The sequence below is a fragment of the Sphaerodactylus townsendi genome, linkage group LG04 (genome assembly GCF_021028975.2).
Source record: "Sphaerodactylus townsendi isolate TG3544 linkage group LG04, MPM_Stown_v2.3, whole genome shotgun sequence".
NCBI lineage: Eukaryota > Metazoa > Chordata > Lepidosauria > Squamata > Sphaerodactylidae > Sphaerodactylus > Sphaerodactylus townsendi.
The window spans coordinates 153,597,759-153,613,571 of NC_059428.1; the positions used below are offsets into that span (position 1 = coordinate 153,597,759).

At 48.3% G+C, this 15,813-nt stretch overlaps 1 protein-coding gene across 1 annotated transcript in view; it reads left to right on the top strand.

Moving 5' to 3' along the window:
* The window catches only part of NTN3 (netrin 3), an 87,081-nt gene that overhangs the window by 19,999 nt on the left and 51,269 nt on the right, over positions 1-15,813 (top strand). The window contains exon 2 of the mRNA XM_048495041.1: positions 6,167-7,176. Coding sequence (XP_048350998.1) covers positions 6,171-7,176 — 1,006 coding nt within the window. The 5' untranslated portion in view covers positions 6,167-6,170. The remainder of the gene's footprint in view (positions 1-6,166; positions 7,177-15,813) is intronic.

Genomic DNA, 15,813 nt, shown 5'->3' on the forward strand with positions numbered 1-15,813 from the left:
GAATGAAGTTATTGTGCAGTCACAATAATGGGATATTCAACAACAAATGCATTAGTCTGGAACCACCAGAAGGATATGACGGACAGCACAAGCATTGACATGATGTATTAAATGGTACAGATATGACATAACTGGGATCCTATTTACAATTTATTTGTTGGTTGTTTGTTTTCAGCTTCTGTTCCCCCGACCCACCTCATCTAAACACAGCAGTATGGACCACAGTCATTAACCATTTATCCAAGCAGTTATCATACTGATGACAGCCAACTCCCAACTATGAGTGGTTTGTCCTCATTTGCTGGAGAACTTTTTGTAGGAAAATCCCTACAAAATCACTAACAGAATAGCTTGGCTCCACTATGCCTGCGTAGCCCCTGCCTCCCCCAGGGATCTACCCCATATTATTCCTACAACTGGCATTGACCTCTTCACTCCCCGCTTACAACCTTCTTGCCTGCTGCTGGAACTCAACTGGGCTGACACTGAGCTGGTTGTCGGGGAGGGGGAAAGCTTTTTTGGTTCATTCAGCTCAAGGCAGCTCCGGAGAAAGATTGACCACAAGTTCAGAGGATTTTAGACTCTGGAGTTCTTGTCTTCAAGAGGATAGTTGGCACGGGTTGCGAGAGGCTGCAAGGCACTGGCCTCTTCAGGACTGGATGCCAAGAGTCTTGGAGGAGCTTCAACCAGCTGGCCGAGATTTGAACTTTGGCCAGCTCTTTCTGTGGGCCAACTGCAGGTCCTCCATGCTGGCTCCCGGTCTTGTTTTCAGAAGGGCAGGGATCGCTTCAGAACTTCTCTGGGATTGTATGAAGCAGTCTCTCTTCCGATCTCTCTAGTGCAGTGTTATCTATGCAGTTTGGCCCTTGGGGGCAGTGGAAGGTCTGTCTTACACCTGCGGTTCTTTCACGGCTGGTACCAAGGATGCAAATCTCTGCACACAAAATATGATCTGCCTCTGAGCCTGGGTCACATTAATCCCAGGTCTGGGAATTATAGGATTGTCACCGTGTTCTCACCACAAGCGAGCTGAACCATTTTCCTCCACCCTGGCGCCTGCTATTCTTGACCTTCCAAACCGACCTTCCTTACTTTTCCTCACCCTATTCAGAACATCTGCGTAACCCTGAGCAAATGTTGCAGACCCCTTCTGAGGTCCCCTTCTTGCCCGTCTCAGAACCTTGCTGGTGGGGATTTCTACTTCCCTGCCTGGATGTGTATTTAAAACACAGACACTCATCCTTTTCCATTCCTTTTCTTCCCCAACTTGTTTGAAATTTTCACTGTCTCTCGAACAAGGGATTAATTAGATTTTTCGGCGGAAACATATTCAAAAACTTGGCAAGGTCAGACAGAGGTGGAGGCTGGGGACGAACCTACACAAACACTGTATTGCATTTCTGTGGCTCTCTGGGTTTCTGGTTTGGGACTATGTTGTTCTTGAAAAAATCATTTTGATGGCTTGTGGGGGATACAGTTTGTTCTGGATTAGATTATACAGGAAGGTAGCGACTCACATCTGCTGCCTCAAACCGAGCGTGAGGCTCCTTTCTCAAAGGGTTTTGGATTCTGAAAACAGGCCCACACATCATCTTCCTGCCATATGCACCCTGTTGGCCCTGTACAATTGTTCTGGAGCCTTTTCTTTATCACTGGGTTAGGTTAGACGCCTATGTGAGGCCACGGTTGGGGTGTCGGACCTCCACTGGGTGACTGGGACCAGTCACCATCTCCTATCTCAGCTGGATCTAACTTACCAAATTGTTGTGAGGATAACAGAGGGATCAAAATTCCTCTTTGAAGAGGAGCAGTGTTTGAACGGCACGATTGGTTTGCGTGGACGTCCCAGTCGATAGGTCTGCGCGTCTCCTTCCCAGGGTGGTCCATGACAGAAAATGGGGCTACGTGCAGTTTAGGAAGCAGAACCCAGAAGAATGGGAAGAGAGTGGAGGCAAATGACTTCAAAGGACATGCTGCTCCAAGGGGAGGATGGGAAAAATCTGTATTATGCATGCCAGTGTGTGGGAACAATGCTGAAGGAAGGGCACGTAACCTTTTTAGCAGCTCTGCAGATGCTCCACAGGCATCTGAATATGGTTTCCAATCCTCTTCTTAACCATTTGTACTGAGTTTTGCTGCTGGCCGGGGCCTTCCTTAAATGCTCTCTCCTTTGGTTTGCCTCTTCCGTCCCTCCGCCCTGTGCGGTTATCTGCTTCCAGCCTTGCTCTTTTCAATCACGCTCCAACTTCAGGTACCTTTTCTCTCCCTCTCCGGGAGGACAGTGCCTGCCCCATGCCGGGTGACAATCCAAAAGTTTAATTAGCTCCTAATGCCCCCAGTGGGAATGGCAGCCGGCTTCCAAACCCAGCATCCCACATCAAAGGCAGAAGGGGAAGGTGTGAGCCCAGCAGGATCCCTCCAGCCCCACTGGGCAGCCATTCTCTGGAAGGGCCACAGCTTGCTCCCACCCACTGCAAAGCCAGGCCAAGAGTTTACTCTCTGAATGGGATGTTAATCAGACAACTTCCCGCCTGCCTCCCCTTTCATCCTGCCTTTAGTTCCCTTTAAGCTGCTGCTTCTTTAGATGGTGGTATAGGAGCAATGACTAATCTAGGGGCCTGCAAACAAGGGGAGAGGGAGGAGGGGTGGGGAGGACACGCCCGCCTCTAACAGCGGGTAGCTTTGGGTAGAACTGGTCTTAACACACAATGCGCGGAGACCTGGTTCTGACAATGGGCTCTGGGGAAAAATCAACCACCGCAGATGGCAAGATTTCCGCCTGACCACAGCGAAGAGCTCAGGGACACTCGGGGTTTTGGTCCTCTTAGGGCCGTTCCAGGCCCCTTTCCTAAATTTTCAGGTTTCATTTTAATTAAACCAGTTTTTACTATTGCTATCTTTATTTTATTGCTCTTTATGCCAGTAAAGGCTTGCTTTGCTTCATTGAAGCAATGCTGTATACCGTTTGTTTGAAAGGGAAAAAGAGCATTAAGAAAATATTCTATGAAACTGTTGTTTATTGATTTGATTCATGGTTATTCTTGTTTAACTGGGGACCCTCATTTGTGGGAGGGGTCCCAGTGGTTGCTGCTTAGCCTGGCCCCGATTCTCCCCCAAAAGCCAAAACCGCCCTAGAAAGGGCCGCCCCCTCTGCCTTTTACTGATCTAAACCAAGGCTTCAACTGGCAATACTGTTGTGGTTGCTTAGCAACGGCAATTGCAAGATGGCGTTTCTTTCTTAAAGTCTCTGTTTTCATCTGTGCGATGCTGGAAGGAAGTTTTACCCCATTCCCCACATAGCACATCCATGCGCACACCCCATGAAACTTGCATCTTTCAAAGCAAGTCATCAAGAGCAGATTTTAGGACTGAGAAACTAACCGAGGAACATCCTGCAACTTATCAGGGTAGAAGAAAGTGTATGTGTTGGCCCTGCTGAATGGTTTAAGGCGAAGCAGTGGGATTTACGAGCTGCGGGATGAGCATTCTTGGCTCAGGGGGTCCCTGGATGAGGCAGATAGTTTTGCAGAGCGTTGGAAAGCCAAAAAGAGACACTCCTGATTCACATTAAGTGAACAAGAGGCTCTTAGTATGACAGTGTGCAAGCAATAGACCGGTGGTTTCCCTCTCGCTGCCAAACTATTTTTTGAAAGATTAATTTCAACATATATATTTCCCTTCTAAACCAAGAAAATCTGAGCATCCCCCCCCCCTCCCGCCCCGCATTTAGACGTCAGAAACATTTGCCTTCTAGTGATCACACAATAACTCACTCCCGAAGGATCACCCTGTTCAGAGTTTCAGAACAGGGAAGGAGTCCACTTAGCCGGCATCCATTTGGATAAAAGGATATCTGTGTCCTTGTGCAGACCACATACAACTTCTCAGGTCATTTTTATATGCCAACCTTGACAACAATGAGCCCAGAGAAATACAGCTGTGCGCACATTCCAGTGTGGTATAGTGGTTAGGAGGTCAGACTAAGAGGGAGACAGACCCAGATTTGAATTCTTACTCTGCCATTAAGCTGTCTTAAGTGACCCGCGAGTTATTCCCTCATCCTAGGCTTTTCTGCAGGGCTGCCATGAGTTAGCATTGAGGGAAGAAAACCTGACAATGTGTGAGAGAGCTTAGCACATGTCCCTTGTCTTATAGTTTTGAGGTGTCTTGTACACTGTCACATTCCACGTGTTTCTGGCGATCGGCCATGCATTTCTATAAACTTCATTCGTGGAGTGTCATGCCCAGGGACCATTTTGATATGCGTTTTGGGTGCGTTTTATGAATTCTTAACACATGTTGGGACCCAGACATCTGTACCGATTCAGAATGTGTACTCCAGTTCATAATATCCATGTGCACCCCTCCCAACAATCTGGCAGAGTCAGACAGACAGCGGGGCAGGAAGGATATACAAACAGTTCTGTCCCGCAACAGGGGCTGTTCAGATTGGGGCGGCCTGCATTGTTTTCAGGGAGGAATCTGGAAGCATGCCCTCCAATCCCATCCGCCACCCTGTCACTCACACAGTCATTTGTTGTGCGGAGGCCATTGTTGATGTTCCAGCCCACTTGGTTTCTTCACTTCTGCTGTGTCAGGAAACATCACTGTTTGCGTCGCTGTTTCTTTATTTGCCCGATTTAGATGCTGTCTTTCAAAGTTGTTGTGCGTCGGCCGTAAGAAAAGTATTTTGATAATATGCAGCGCAACTGAAAACAACAACCCATGAAATTAAACATTCAGTTCCAAAGGGGGAGGGGATAAGCCCAAATTACTGTGAAAAACAGAAACAGCAGAACAAAACCATAGGCTGAAAAATAGCAAAGGCCTCCATGCATTTTTGCCAAACGAGGAGCCCTTGGAAGTGGTGTCCCAACACTCGGGGGCAGTGCCTGAGAAGGCCCTGCTCTTTTCTAGTAGACGTCTCTGGATGAGTGGCAGACTTGCAAGAGGTTCACACAGTGGGGGCTACACAACCTTACAACCCAAGCTGTTTAGGCTTTCAAAAACCAAAGCCAATTTCCCAAATAGATATTACTGATTAAAATATTTCAATTTATATCCTGCCTTTCTGCTGTTGGAGACCCAAACCAGCTCAGATCTTTCTCCTCTCCTCCGTTTTATTCTAACAGTAATCCTGAGAGGTCAGTTAGGTTGAGACTATGAGACTAGCCCAGGGCCACCGGCAAGTTTATGTGGCGGAGTGGGGATTCAAACCTGGGTTTCCCAGAGGTTCGTCCTAGATTCTATCTACTGCATTTGGCCCCTCCGTGATCTTAGACCGTAAAAGAGTGTCAGCATTTCAGAGGCCATAGGTTTCTTGGGTTAGTCTTTAAAGTGTCAAGACGTTCTGGGCTTGTATTTTCATATAGGGTTTTTGTTAAACAAACCAGGGAGTGTTCTTCACACCACCTCACACTAGTTCTGATACTAATGTAACTGTTTTAATTTGGCTGCAATATCGTATCCGCAAACTGTCCCTATTTATTAGGGACCGTTCCTGTTCTTTGGCCTCCCTCGCTACTAAATCCACTGTGCTGTGCCCTGATTTTTGCCTTTGTTGATGCCTTCCTCCGACTTAACAGACTTTCCTCCAATTTCAATGGCTCTTCCTTCAGCAGAAGAACCACTTAAAATGGGGGGACGCTCCTTAGCCTGGTAGGAGGGCTTCAGACTTTGCAGAGCCAGTGTGGGTGGCGGTTAAGAGTGGCGGACTCTAATCTGGAGAACTGGGTATGATCCCCCACTCCTCCATATGAAGCCTGTTGGGTGACCTGTTGGGCCAGTCACACTTCTCTCAGAAGCCTCTCAGCCCCACCTGCCACACAAGGTACCTGTTGTGGAGAGAGGAAGGGATTGTGGTCGTAAGAATGTTTGATACGCCTTAAGAGAGAGAAAAGATGGCTATAACAACCAACTCTTCTTCAGAGCAGAATGGTGGGAAACAAGTCAGCACTGAAGTAGTCTGTTCCTGTGCTTATCCCCTCCTCAGCCACAAGAAGATCGTTTGCTTCTCCACTGTCCTATGAAATGCTCCTGTTCTTTCTCTGACTTGCTTCCACTCCTTTGAAGCTAGTCCTGTAGCCAAAAGGTATCCTAAGTCTCGTCTCCCCCCACTCCCAGCCCACTGACCTTGGACTCACATTTCCTTTCCTGTTTCTTGCAGAAGGATGTGTTTTCCTTGGCTCGGAGGATCTACCATCAGCAGGATGGAGTCTTTGGCTCTGCTGTGGCTGCTCCTTTCCACTTGTGGCGTTGACCTGGCTCAGGCCGTGAACCCTTTCGCAGTGCAGCAGAACCCGCCAGACCCTTGCTACGACGAGAAAGGGACTGCTCGACGCTGCATCCCGGAGTTTGTCAACGCTGCCTTCGGAAAGGAAGTCCACGCCTCCAGCACGTGCGGGAAGCCTCCCACCCGCCACTGCGATTCGTCAGACCCCCGCAAAGCTCACCCAGCCTCCTACCTCACTGACCTCAACACCGTGGCCAACATGACCTGCTGGCGCTCCGAGACTTTGCATCACTCGCCACAGAACGTCACCATCACCCTCTCCTTGGGCAAGAAGTTCGAGGTGATCTACGTCAGCTTGCAGTTCTGTTCCCCCCGTCCCGAATCGGCAGCTGTCTTCAAGTCCATGGATTACGGCAAGACCTGGGTGCCTTACCAGTACTACTCCTCTCAGTGCCGTAAGATCTATGGCAAATCGAACAAAGCCACCGTCACCAAGCAGAACGAACAGGAAGCTTTGTGCACCGACGGGCACACAGACTTGTACCCGTTGACCGGGGGACTTATTGCCTTCAGCACCCTGGACGGGCGTCCCTCAGCTCAAGATTTTGACAACAGCCCTGTTCTTCAGGACTGGGTGACAGCCACCGACATCAGAGTAATTTTCAGTCGTCCCCATCTGTTCCGGGAGCTGGGAGGTCGGGACCATGACGATGAGGACGGTGGCTCAAGCTCTTCTTCATACTTCTATGCTGTGGGAGAGTTCCAGGTCGGGGGACGTTGCAAATGTAACGGCCACGCGTCGCGCTGCATAAAGGACAAGGAAGGCAAGCTGGTGTGCGACTGCAAACACAACACCGAAGGCCCCGAATGCGACCGATGCAAACCCTTCCACTATGATCGCCCGTGGCAGAGGGCCACGGCCCGGGAGGCCAACGAATGCTTAGGTAGGAGAATTTCCTGCTCTTCTCCTTTTGTGATTGGAATACCGACTCTCCTCCCACCCTGAAAGAGCCAGTTGAATAGTCCGTTCCGTCTCCTTCATTAGTGTGGGTGTCCGTTTGTACAGGTAGGATAGACCAAAGTAATGTAGTAGCTAAGGTTACAGAAATTGATTAGACTGGAATCCATAATGGTGGCAGTCTAGCAAATGCAAACTATGCTTAGACTAGGATACATAACGTTTGGCTGGCTGTCTGGCTTTTCTTCCGTATTTCGCCTCCTCACCCTCCGACCACTTTATATTTGCAGTCCCTTTGTCAAACATAGACCCTTTCTACCTGACCCACCTCTCTTGAGGTCACTGGCCAGTTCATTCTGGGCAGGTAGAGGTGCCCCAGTCGCTCTTCATTCCCATAGGCTTCGACCCTGTGATGTCACAGAAAGGCAGGGCTATATGAAGCTCGACTCATTCCCAAAGCTGACGTACAGTGATTGTTAAATTAAATTGTGCAAGGATTTCTCAGATCCCATGACCTTTTCAGTGACCCATTGGGGGCATAGCTCAATAAAGTGTTTCAGCAAAAAAACCCCACCCTGACATTAGAGGACCCTAAGACCCGAAGGGTGGCTAGTGAGTTAAACTTCAGGGAACATCAACCAAGTTTGTTATGAAGCCATGGCTACTTCTATCCCTCATCTAGCTAAGTTTTAGGAAGCCATCTCTCTTTGCCTCCTTAGCCTACTTTGGGGTCAGCCGCTTGACAGATGGAGTAGAAATGATGAACAGGAGGAGAGAAAAGGAATGTCAGCGGATGTTTGGAGGGGAGGGAGGCAGTGTCCCTTTAAGATGTCCCTGCAGGGCCCAACAGCACAAAGGCAGCTTAGCGGAGCTGCCGTGTGAAAGTTTTTCCTGTCGGCTCCATCTCCCCTTTCTCACTTTCCTCTCGCAGGCTTTGTGCCTTCTTTGAAAGAGCTCCTCCATCACACGCCTCCAAGGGGCTTAGCGGCTGAAAGCCGGATTAGCTCCCAGAGCGTTCCCCTCTGTGCCTTTCAACCGTGACATCTCGACGGCCAGCGGGAACAGACGCAGCAATTAGTACCAATTAAAGGGAGAGGGCTGGCCTGGGCAGTCCACACACCCCTTTGCAGAGAGCCTGTCTAGGCCGGGCTTCTTGTTGGCCTCACCGCCTGCCTTGTCCCCACGAAGTCTGTATCAGGGACTTCTGAAAGGAACCTGACTCCAAGACAACTCCAGTTGCAGACTGGACCAGCTTTTGCCAGGGTGGGAGTCCCAACAGAGCAGGCTGATCGCAGCTGGGTGGGAAGCTGAACGGATCGATTTTGCAAGATCCCCTGGATGGTGGCAAAATGTACCCATCCTCTTCCGTGGTCTCTATAGTCCAGGACCAATTAATTCCATTCCCACCGGAATCTCATTAAACCAGCAGGGGGTTGGTGTATCTGATAAAGGGAGCTTTGACTCTCACTGGACTCGAATCTGGCTCTTCTATTTCAGACCAATATGGCTGCTCCCTGAAACCATCTTTACTCTATCACTGGTCCACGTGCCTGTGCACAGAGAGGCTTCTTTGGGCTACAGGACGTGACATCCGGTATTCACGTGGCGTTCCTATTTCAGTGTTTACGCTTGAGTTTGATGGGTGTAAGCTTGCACCATTGGGAAGGTCACTTTCAAAACACACCGGATAGACAACAGAGATAATATCCTGGCTCCCCTATCCTCCTCTTATCTCACGCCCCTTGTCTACTTTTGTCTTGGTGCAACTGCACCCTGTTCAGTTGCATCATCTAGAACTGCTGGACCTACCCGTTTGTGGGTTTTGCTGCTTCGCGCACAGTGATGGCATGACTGATGCTGGGGTGTGTAGGTCATGTATATCTAATTTCTTTCCTTTCCTTTTTTTTTTCTTTGCACACAAGATCAGAGAGTTTGACTGCATGCTGTGATTTTGGCGTCCTGGATCTTCGGAGGTGGTGTTTGGTTGAGGCTTCCTATGGAAACAAAAGCTGCACAAACCAGTCCTTTCCTGCTGGGTGGCACAGAGAGAGAGAGAGAGAGAGAGAGAGAGAGAGAGAGAGACCCATTTAAACGGAGACTGGTGGGTGGTGTGAGTGGATCGTGTATCTCTGTTTTTCTAATAAGAAGACTTGTGGGGTTATTAAAGAGCAGGATCTGAATATGTTCAGGGGTTCATGTGTTTTGTAGGCTTGACAACTCCTGTTGTGGCTTTGGCATGCTTGGCACAAATGTTTGGTTGTTTGCAACTGAAAAAAAAATTGGGGAGTGGGAGTGGAACAGAAAACAGGGACACTGGAGGAATTAATGATTTGGAACCCAAGTACTGGGCTGGATGATATTGACAGTCCCCAATTAACATTACGAAAATGTTTTTAGAAATCCAGTGCTCCGGCTCCCGCAAACAAGTATGGACCGATATATATATATATTGACAGTCCCCAATTAACATTACGAAAATGTTTTTAGAAATCCAGTGCTCCGGCAAACAAGTATGGACCGATATATATATATATGCTATCCCAAGATACTTTTGAAGAGTTTTACCTGTAGGGTTACCGTCCTTCAGATGAACTCTGGTGGCTTCCCATATCAAACCCATAAAATTAAGACCCCTGCTTCCAATTCATACTCTGAGCCACTGTGCCTATCAGAGAGGGAGCAGAGTTGCCAAAAAAGGGTCAGCCTTCCCATCACGCGGGGAAGTTGAAAGGTTAGCAGAATGGCTCTGAGATGCCCTGGGAGGGAGGGGGTGGGATTCCTAGTCAGTGACTTTGTTAGTCTCCTCTTTGTTTGCAAAGGGCTTTTATATTCTTGAGAGAACCCTTGGAAGGAGAGGAATCAAAATGAGAAGGCATGAACCCCTCCCCAGCTGTTCAGTGTATGTCCGGGCACTTCTCAAGGAAGCCCCCCCCCCATAGAATTGGTAATTTATATTTGGGATGCCTTGTAACTGCAGATGCCCTGTACTCCTTAGGCTAGTGGAAAACGTAGGCCTACGCAATGAAACAAACACTGGAAATCGTATGGCAGAAAACAGAATATTTTAACATTAAAACATTGGTTGTGGAATAACTTTCCATTTGACGGCTACATGGAAGAGTAGCCCTTGTTGGTAAATTATACATGTGTGTGTTGACATACATGGGAGTGCAAAGACAAACTGGCAAAATAAGATTAATACTGCTCGTAAATTTCTAAAAATGGGCAGGGAGCTTGTGTAGTTAGGTAGAAACTCCTACCCCTGTTGACGCCAAATCGGATAGTAGCACTGGAGCATACAAATGCTAGTCCCCCCACCCCACCCCCCGTTCATCCTGAAATCTCCCTTTGAACTCTCTTTTGCTGAAACAGAGCAACTTTTTACCCCAGGGAAATACAAACATCTTCCCAACTTAGTGGGTTGTTTCTTTTGAAGCATTGCCACCTTTTAATGCGAGATTTGTACGTTGATTCACTCGGCCCCTTTAAAGAACCCGGGGAAGGAAATGGATCTTGAAGGACTGACAGCTTTGACTCACAATATTTTAATGAGGCCTAACCAAAAGGCAAAGAATTGGGGGCAGTAATTTACAAAGGACAGATTCCACGAAATAAGGATTGTCCCAGAAAGCATGTCCGACAGGAGGCTGCGGAATTGTGGCACTCCTTTCTAAATACAGGACATGCTCGCCACCTCTCAGTACGCTGGAAAATCTTGCAAGGACATGCTTTTTTCCTCCTCCGCACTTGCGGCACAAACCAGAGGCCTCAAAAACGGCTTCTCCTTTTACAGTTGCACATGTTGCTGTCTGTGGAAGAAGGACTTATGGGTGGGTTGCAGGCCACAGAGTGAAATAACCTATTGGGACTGGCAGTGTGGAAGGAGTGGGAATAACAGATATCTAGGGAACCAGCAAAGATTTCTGCAGGATTTGTGGGGGCGGGGAGTGGGATCCTGAAAAAGGTTTAAAGGATTGGTCGTACATCTCTTCTGGGCTGAATTGTATTTCACGAGCATTTCTTGTGTCTCCTTTTGAAACGCATCCCCGTCGCTGCGACCGTTTTTCAAGAGGTCAGCCAGCCTTCTTTAAGGAACAGGATTTGTGCCTGTGGCAGGCCAACCATGCATACAGGCCAACGTAATTGTGTGATAAAATCGCTGGTGGATGGGCATCAAATGTGCTCCGACCGCCGTGTTTGACAGAAGGATCTCTGTCTCTGGTGAATCACATTTTATCTGTCTTTTAGAGTTTGAAGGTGCCTTGTTAAAAATCATAAGAACATAAGAACAAGCCTGCTGGATCAGACCAGAGTCCTTCTAGTCCAGCACTCTGCTAGTCGCAGTGGCCCACCAGGTGCCTTTGGGAGCTCACCTGCAGGATGTGAAAGCAATGGCCTTAAGAACATAAGAAAGAGCCTGCTGGATCAGACCAGAGTCCATCTAGTCCAGCACTCTGCTACTCGCAGTGGCCCACCAGGTGCCTTTGGGAGCTCACCTGCAGGATGTGAAAGCAATGGCCTTCTGCTGCTGCTGCTCCTGAGCACCTGGTCTGCTAAGACATTGGCAATCTCAGATCAAGGAGGCTCAAGATTGGTAACCATAGATTGACTTCTCCTCCATCAATCTGTCCAAACCCTTTTTAAAGCTATCCAGGTTAGTGGCTATCACCACTTCCTGTGGCAGCATATTCCAAACACCAATCACACGTTGCGTGAAATAATGTTTCCTTTTATTAGTCCTAATCCTTCCTCCCAGCATTTTCAATGGATGCCCCCTGGTTCTAGTATTGTGAGAAAGAGAGAAAAATTTCTCTCTGTCAACATTTTCTATCCCATGCATAATTTTATAGACTTCAATCACATCCCCCTTCAGACGTCTCCTCTCCAAACTAAAGAGTCCCAAACGCTGCAGTCTCTCCTCATAAGGAAGGTGCTCCAATCCCTCAATCATCCTCGTTGCCCTTCTCTGCACTTTCATGAATGTAAGTTGTGATTCTTCTGGGTTCATCTCCTTCCTTTCCTGGCATTTCTAAAAGTTGGAATAGATGCCATCATCTTTGATGCAAACGCTTGCACATAAAGGACAGATTTTGGGAAGGGCCTTGGCAGGGTATAACGCAACAGAGTCCCACTTTCCAAAGTGGCCATCTTCTCCCAGGAAACTGATCGCTGGTGTCTGGAGATCAGCTATTATACTGGGAGATCTCTAAGCCCCAAGGTCATATTGATGGTGCCCCTGAACATATTGCAACTATTTGTGTGCCGGGGGCAGCAGCCCCGAGCCAAACCTGGCACTGTCCTCCCTATGGTTCCTGAGCAGCTTCCTTCATATGGTTGGTGGTTGAGGGAGTGGCAGGATTTTCAAGATCTGGATTCCTCCCTCCTGCACAGCGGAAGTCGCAACCTTGCCCTCCGGGCATCACAGCTGGGCGCTACTCCAGCGGAGGCACGGGGCGTAGCTTGAATCTCCTGTGGGTTTGGCACTGATGTCTGCTCCAGAATTGCATGAAGGCTCTTCCATTAACTAATTGTTCCCAGGCAGTTGCCAGACTCCGGCACTCTACGCTCAGGCGGGCTTGCCGAGGAGAGGCAGGCTACAGCTTCACCAGGGACTTAAGTGGCCTTTGGAAAAGAAACAGAGAGCCACGGCGTTCTGTAATTGGTCTATTATTACAAATTAATTGAACTTGTGATTGTTTAATTGGCCATGTGATTTTTTAAAAAAATTGGCTGCGTTCGGGCGAGGAAGGAAGCAAACTCCTCTATAATTAGCCCGAAACTATGCAATTAAATTCTTATTAATACCCTCAAACAGCAGGGACCATTCAGGCCTTTAATTAGTGATTAACATGAGACGGAGAGAGATTGAGCTGGAACAAAAATAGGCTGGTGGTTACAGTACAGGTTTCTAGCTGCTCTTCCCCGTTCCCCCTCCGCCCCCGACCTGGGAGGGAAAGGGAAGACTCTGCAAACAACATGCTTAGCGACGAGAGAGCTCAAGATCAGTCATGTCGAGGAAGGGATCCGAGCCAGGCCAGACAACCCTGCCATTTCGCCGCCCTGTGCTTAAGGCTGTTTTTGCTGCCTAGTTTCCCTTCAGGTGCGCAGCAGACACACTGGTCGGTCATTGTCAGAGTTCTGGAGCAAACAGGTACAGGCCAGGCAGGCAGACGAGGCAGTAAACAGGGCAGGTAGTCTGGAATCATCACCTGGCACTGCTGCACTCCTGTGTTTCTCCAGCAGGGGGTTGTGTAGCAGCTGTTTTGCACGGCTGGAAGGAGACAGGCCGCTTTCTGCTGCAGCCATTTTGCTGTTTTCGTCCATTGGACACAGGAGTCCGAAAGAGACAACTTGGAAAACAAATAGGCGTTTTTGTGGGCTGCTTGCACAACCTTAAGTTATGTCCCTGGGATTTCTGAATCATTTTGTAAGTTAACGGTTCCCAATTTATTTATTTAGTTCATTTTTATCCTGCCCTTCCTCCAGGGAGCTCACCGGAGTGGGGGTGGGGGGTGGTATATGACCCCCCCCCCACTCCTGTAAAAGAGTTTAACGTGAGAGAGAATTACTGATCCAAGACCACCCCATACATTTCATGACAAGCAGGGATTTGGTCTGTTTTCCTGTTCCGACACTCCAACCACAATAATCATGCTGTCTAAATGCAAAAATGCTTTGTCTGTTTCCTGGTGTTTTCATAGCACGGTAAGCTGGGATACGTTACTTAAACTGGAGAGCCGAGCTTCATCCAAAAGCAACAGGAGCAGATACAGCCCTATTGGTCCATTTTGCCACCTGACTCCTTCCGAGCTGGTAGCTGCAGTACTGTATTTCAGCCATCCAAAGTGGTGGTGCTGATGTGCAACAGGGTAAAAACAGAGGAATGGACAGCCAGATGAGCATCTTGCAATGTTTATAGTAATAATTGCGTGGCTTTTGCCTTTTGCAGCTTGATTTTAAGCATAGTGACAGTGACCGTGAAAAACTAACTCTGAGCCGGGGGGGGGGGGAATCTTTGCTGAGCAGAGTGAGCAGATCAGATGGGTGGAGCTTGGAGTATTGGCATGGGGGTGGGGGCAGCTGCCTCCACTTCATTTTCTACTTGTTTGCACTATTTCTATGAATACTGCCACATTGTAAATTACTTGACCTCTTTTTGGAAAGATCATTTACCCTGCCCTGTGTACAGTCCTTGATTCCTAATAGGGACCTGAGAGCCAGTGTGGCGTAGTGGTTAAGAGCAGGTGGATTCTAATCTGGAGAACCAGGTTTGATTCCCCACTCCTCCACTTGAGTGGCAGAGGCTTATCTGGTGAACCAGATGTGTTTCCACACTCCTACATTCCTGCTGGGTAATCTTGGGCTAGTCCAGGGGTAGGGAACCTGCGGCTCTCCAGATGTTCAGGAACTACAATTCCCATCAGCCTCTGTCAGCATGGCCAATTGGCCATGCTGGTAGGGGCTGATGGGAATTGTAGTTCCTGAACATCTGGAGAGCCGCAGGTTCCCTACCCCTGGGCTAGTCAGAGTTTTTTGGAGCTCTCTCAACCCCACCTGCCTCACAATGTGTCTGTTGTGGGGAGAGGAAGGGAAAGGAGCTTGTAAACCACCTTGAGTCTCCTTACAAGAGAGAAAGATGTGATATAAATCCAAAATCATCCTCCTCCTCCTCCTCCTCCTCCTCCTCCTCCTCCTCCACCACCACCACCACCACCACCACTACTACTACTACTACTACTACTACACTATAGAACCAGTTTCCAGATGTCCTCACCGTGGGTGTTTCACCTGAAGAGAAAGATTTTCTTTCCTTCGGTCTATTGTGGTTATAAAGCTTTGGACGAGGATCTGGGAGATCCACGTTTGAATCCTCACCCTGCCATGGAAGCATACCAGGCAACCTCGGACCAGTCATACACTCTCAACCTAGACAATATAAAATGAAGGAATAGAGAACAATATAAGCTAAAGAACAATATTGGCAGGGCATAAATGTATAGTAAGGGGCAACCAAGTAACACACATCTATTGTAAATGCACGGTATGTGATTCAAGGCACACTCCGGATATAGCAGAAGCTAATTATCAATGGAGACTGCAGCTTGAACTCCAGGCTCCCTGTAACCAGTGATCCAAGAGAAGGGGGTAAATGCAGTTGAAATACAGCCTCCAAGAAAGGCCATCTGAAACACCCTCCTGTTCCCACGGAGTCCAATTGTGGGTCTGTCTGGGAAAGGGTGCAAGTAGTTTTCAGCCATGGATGAGCAGATCTTTCCTCTTTGATTTCTTTTAACGTTGATTTATATTCTTCTCAACGGACCTCCTCTGGGCTTTGTTGGCATTGTGTGTGCATATTGTGTGGTTTTTGCACACTGTGGATATGGGAGAGGGGAGGGGTTATGCCTACAACGTAGGTGTATGCACATAGAAAGCTTAGTGCAGATTTATGGGTGCAGAAAATAATGTTGAAAAAAATATTCATGTTTACGGCCAAAATGAAGTGTGAGGCAAGGGAAGAGAGGCATAACAGGAAATTCGATTCACCTAACGTTGAGGATTTTTTTTTTAGATGATCTAGAGAGGATGGCAGATTGGAAGTCCATTCAGACTCCCTTCCTAAGCC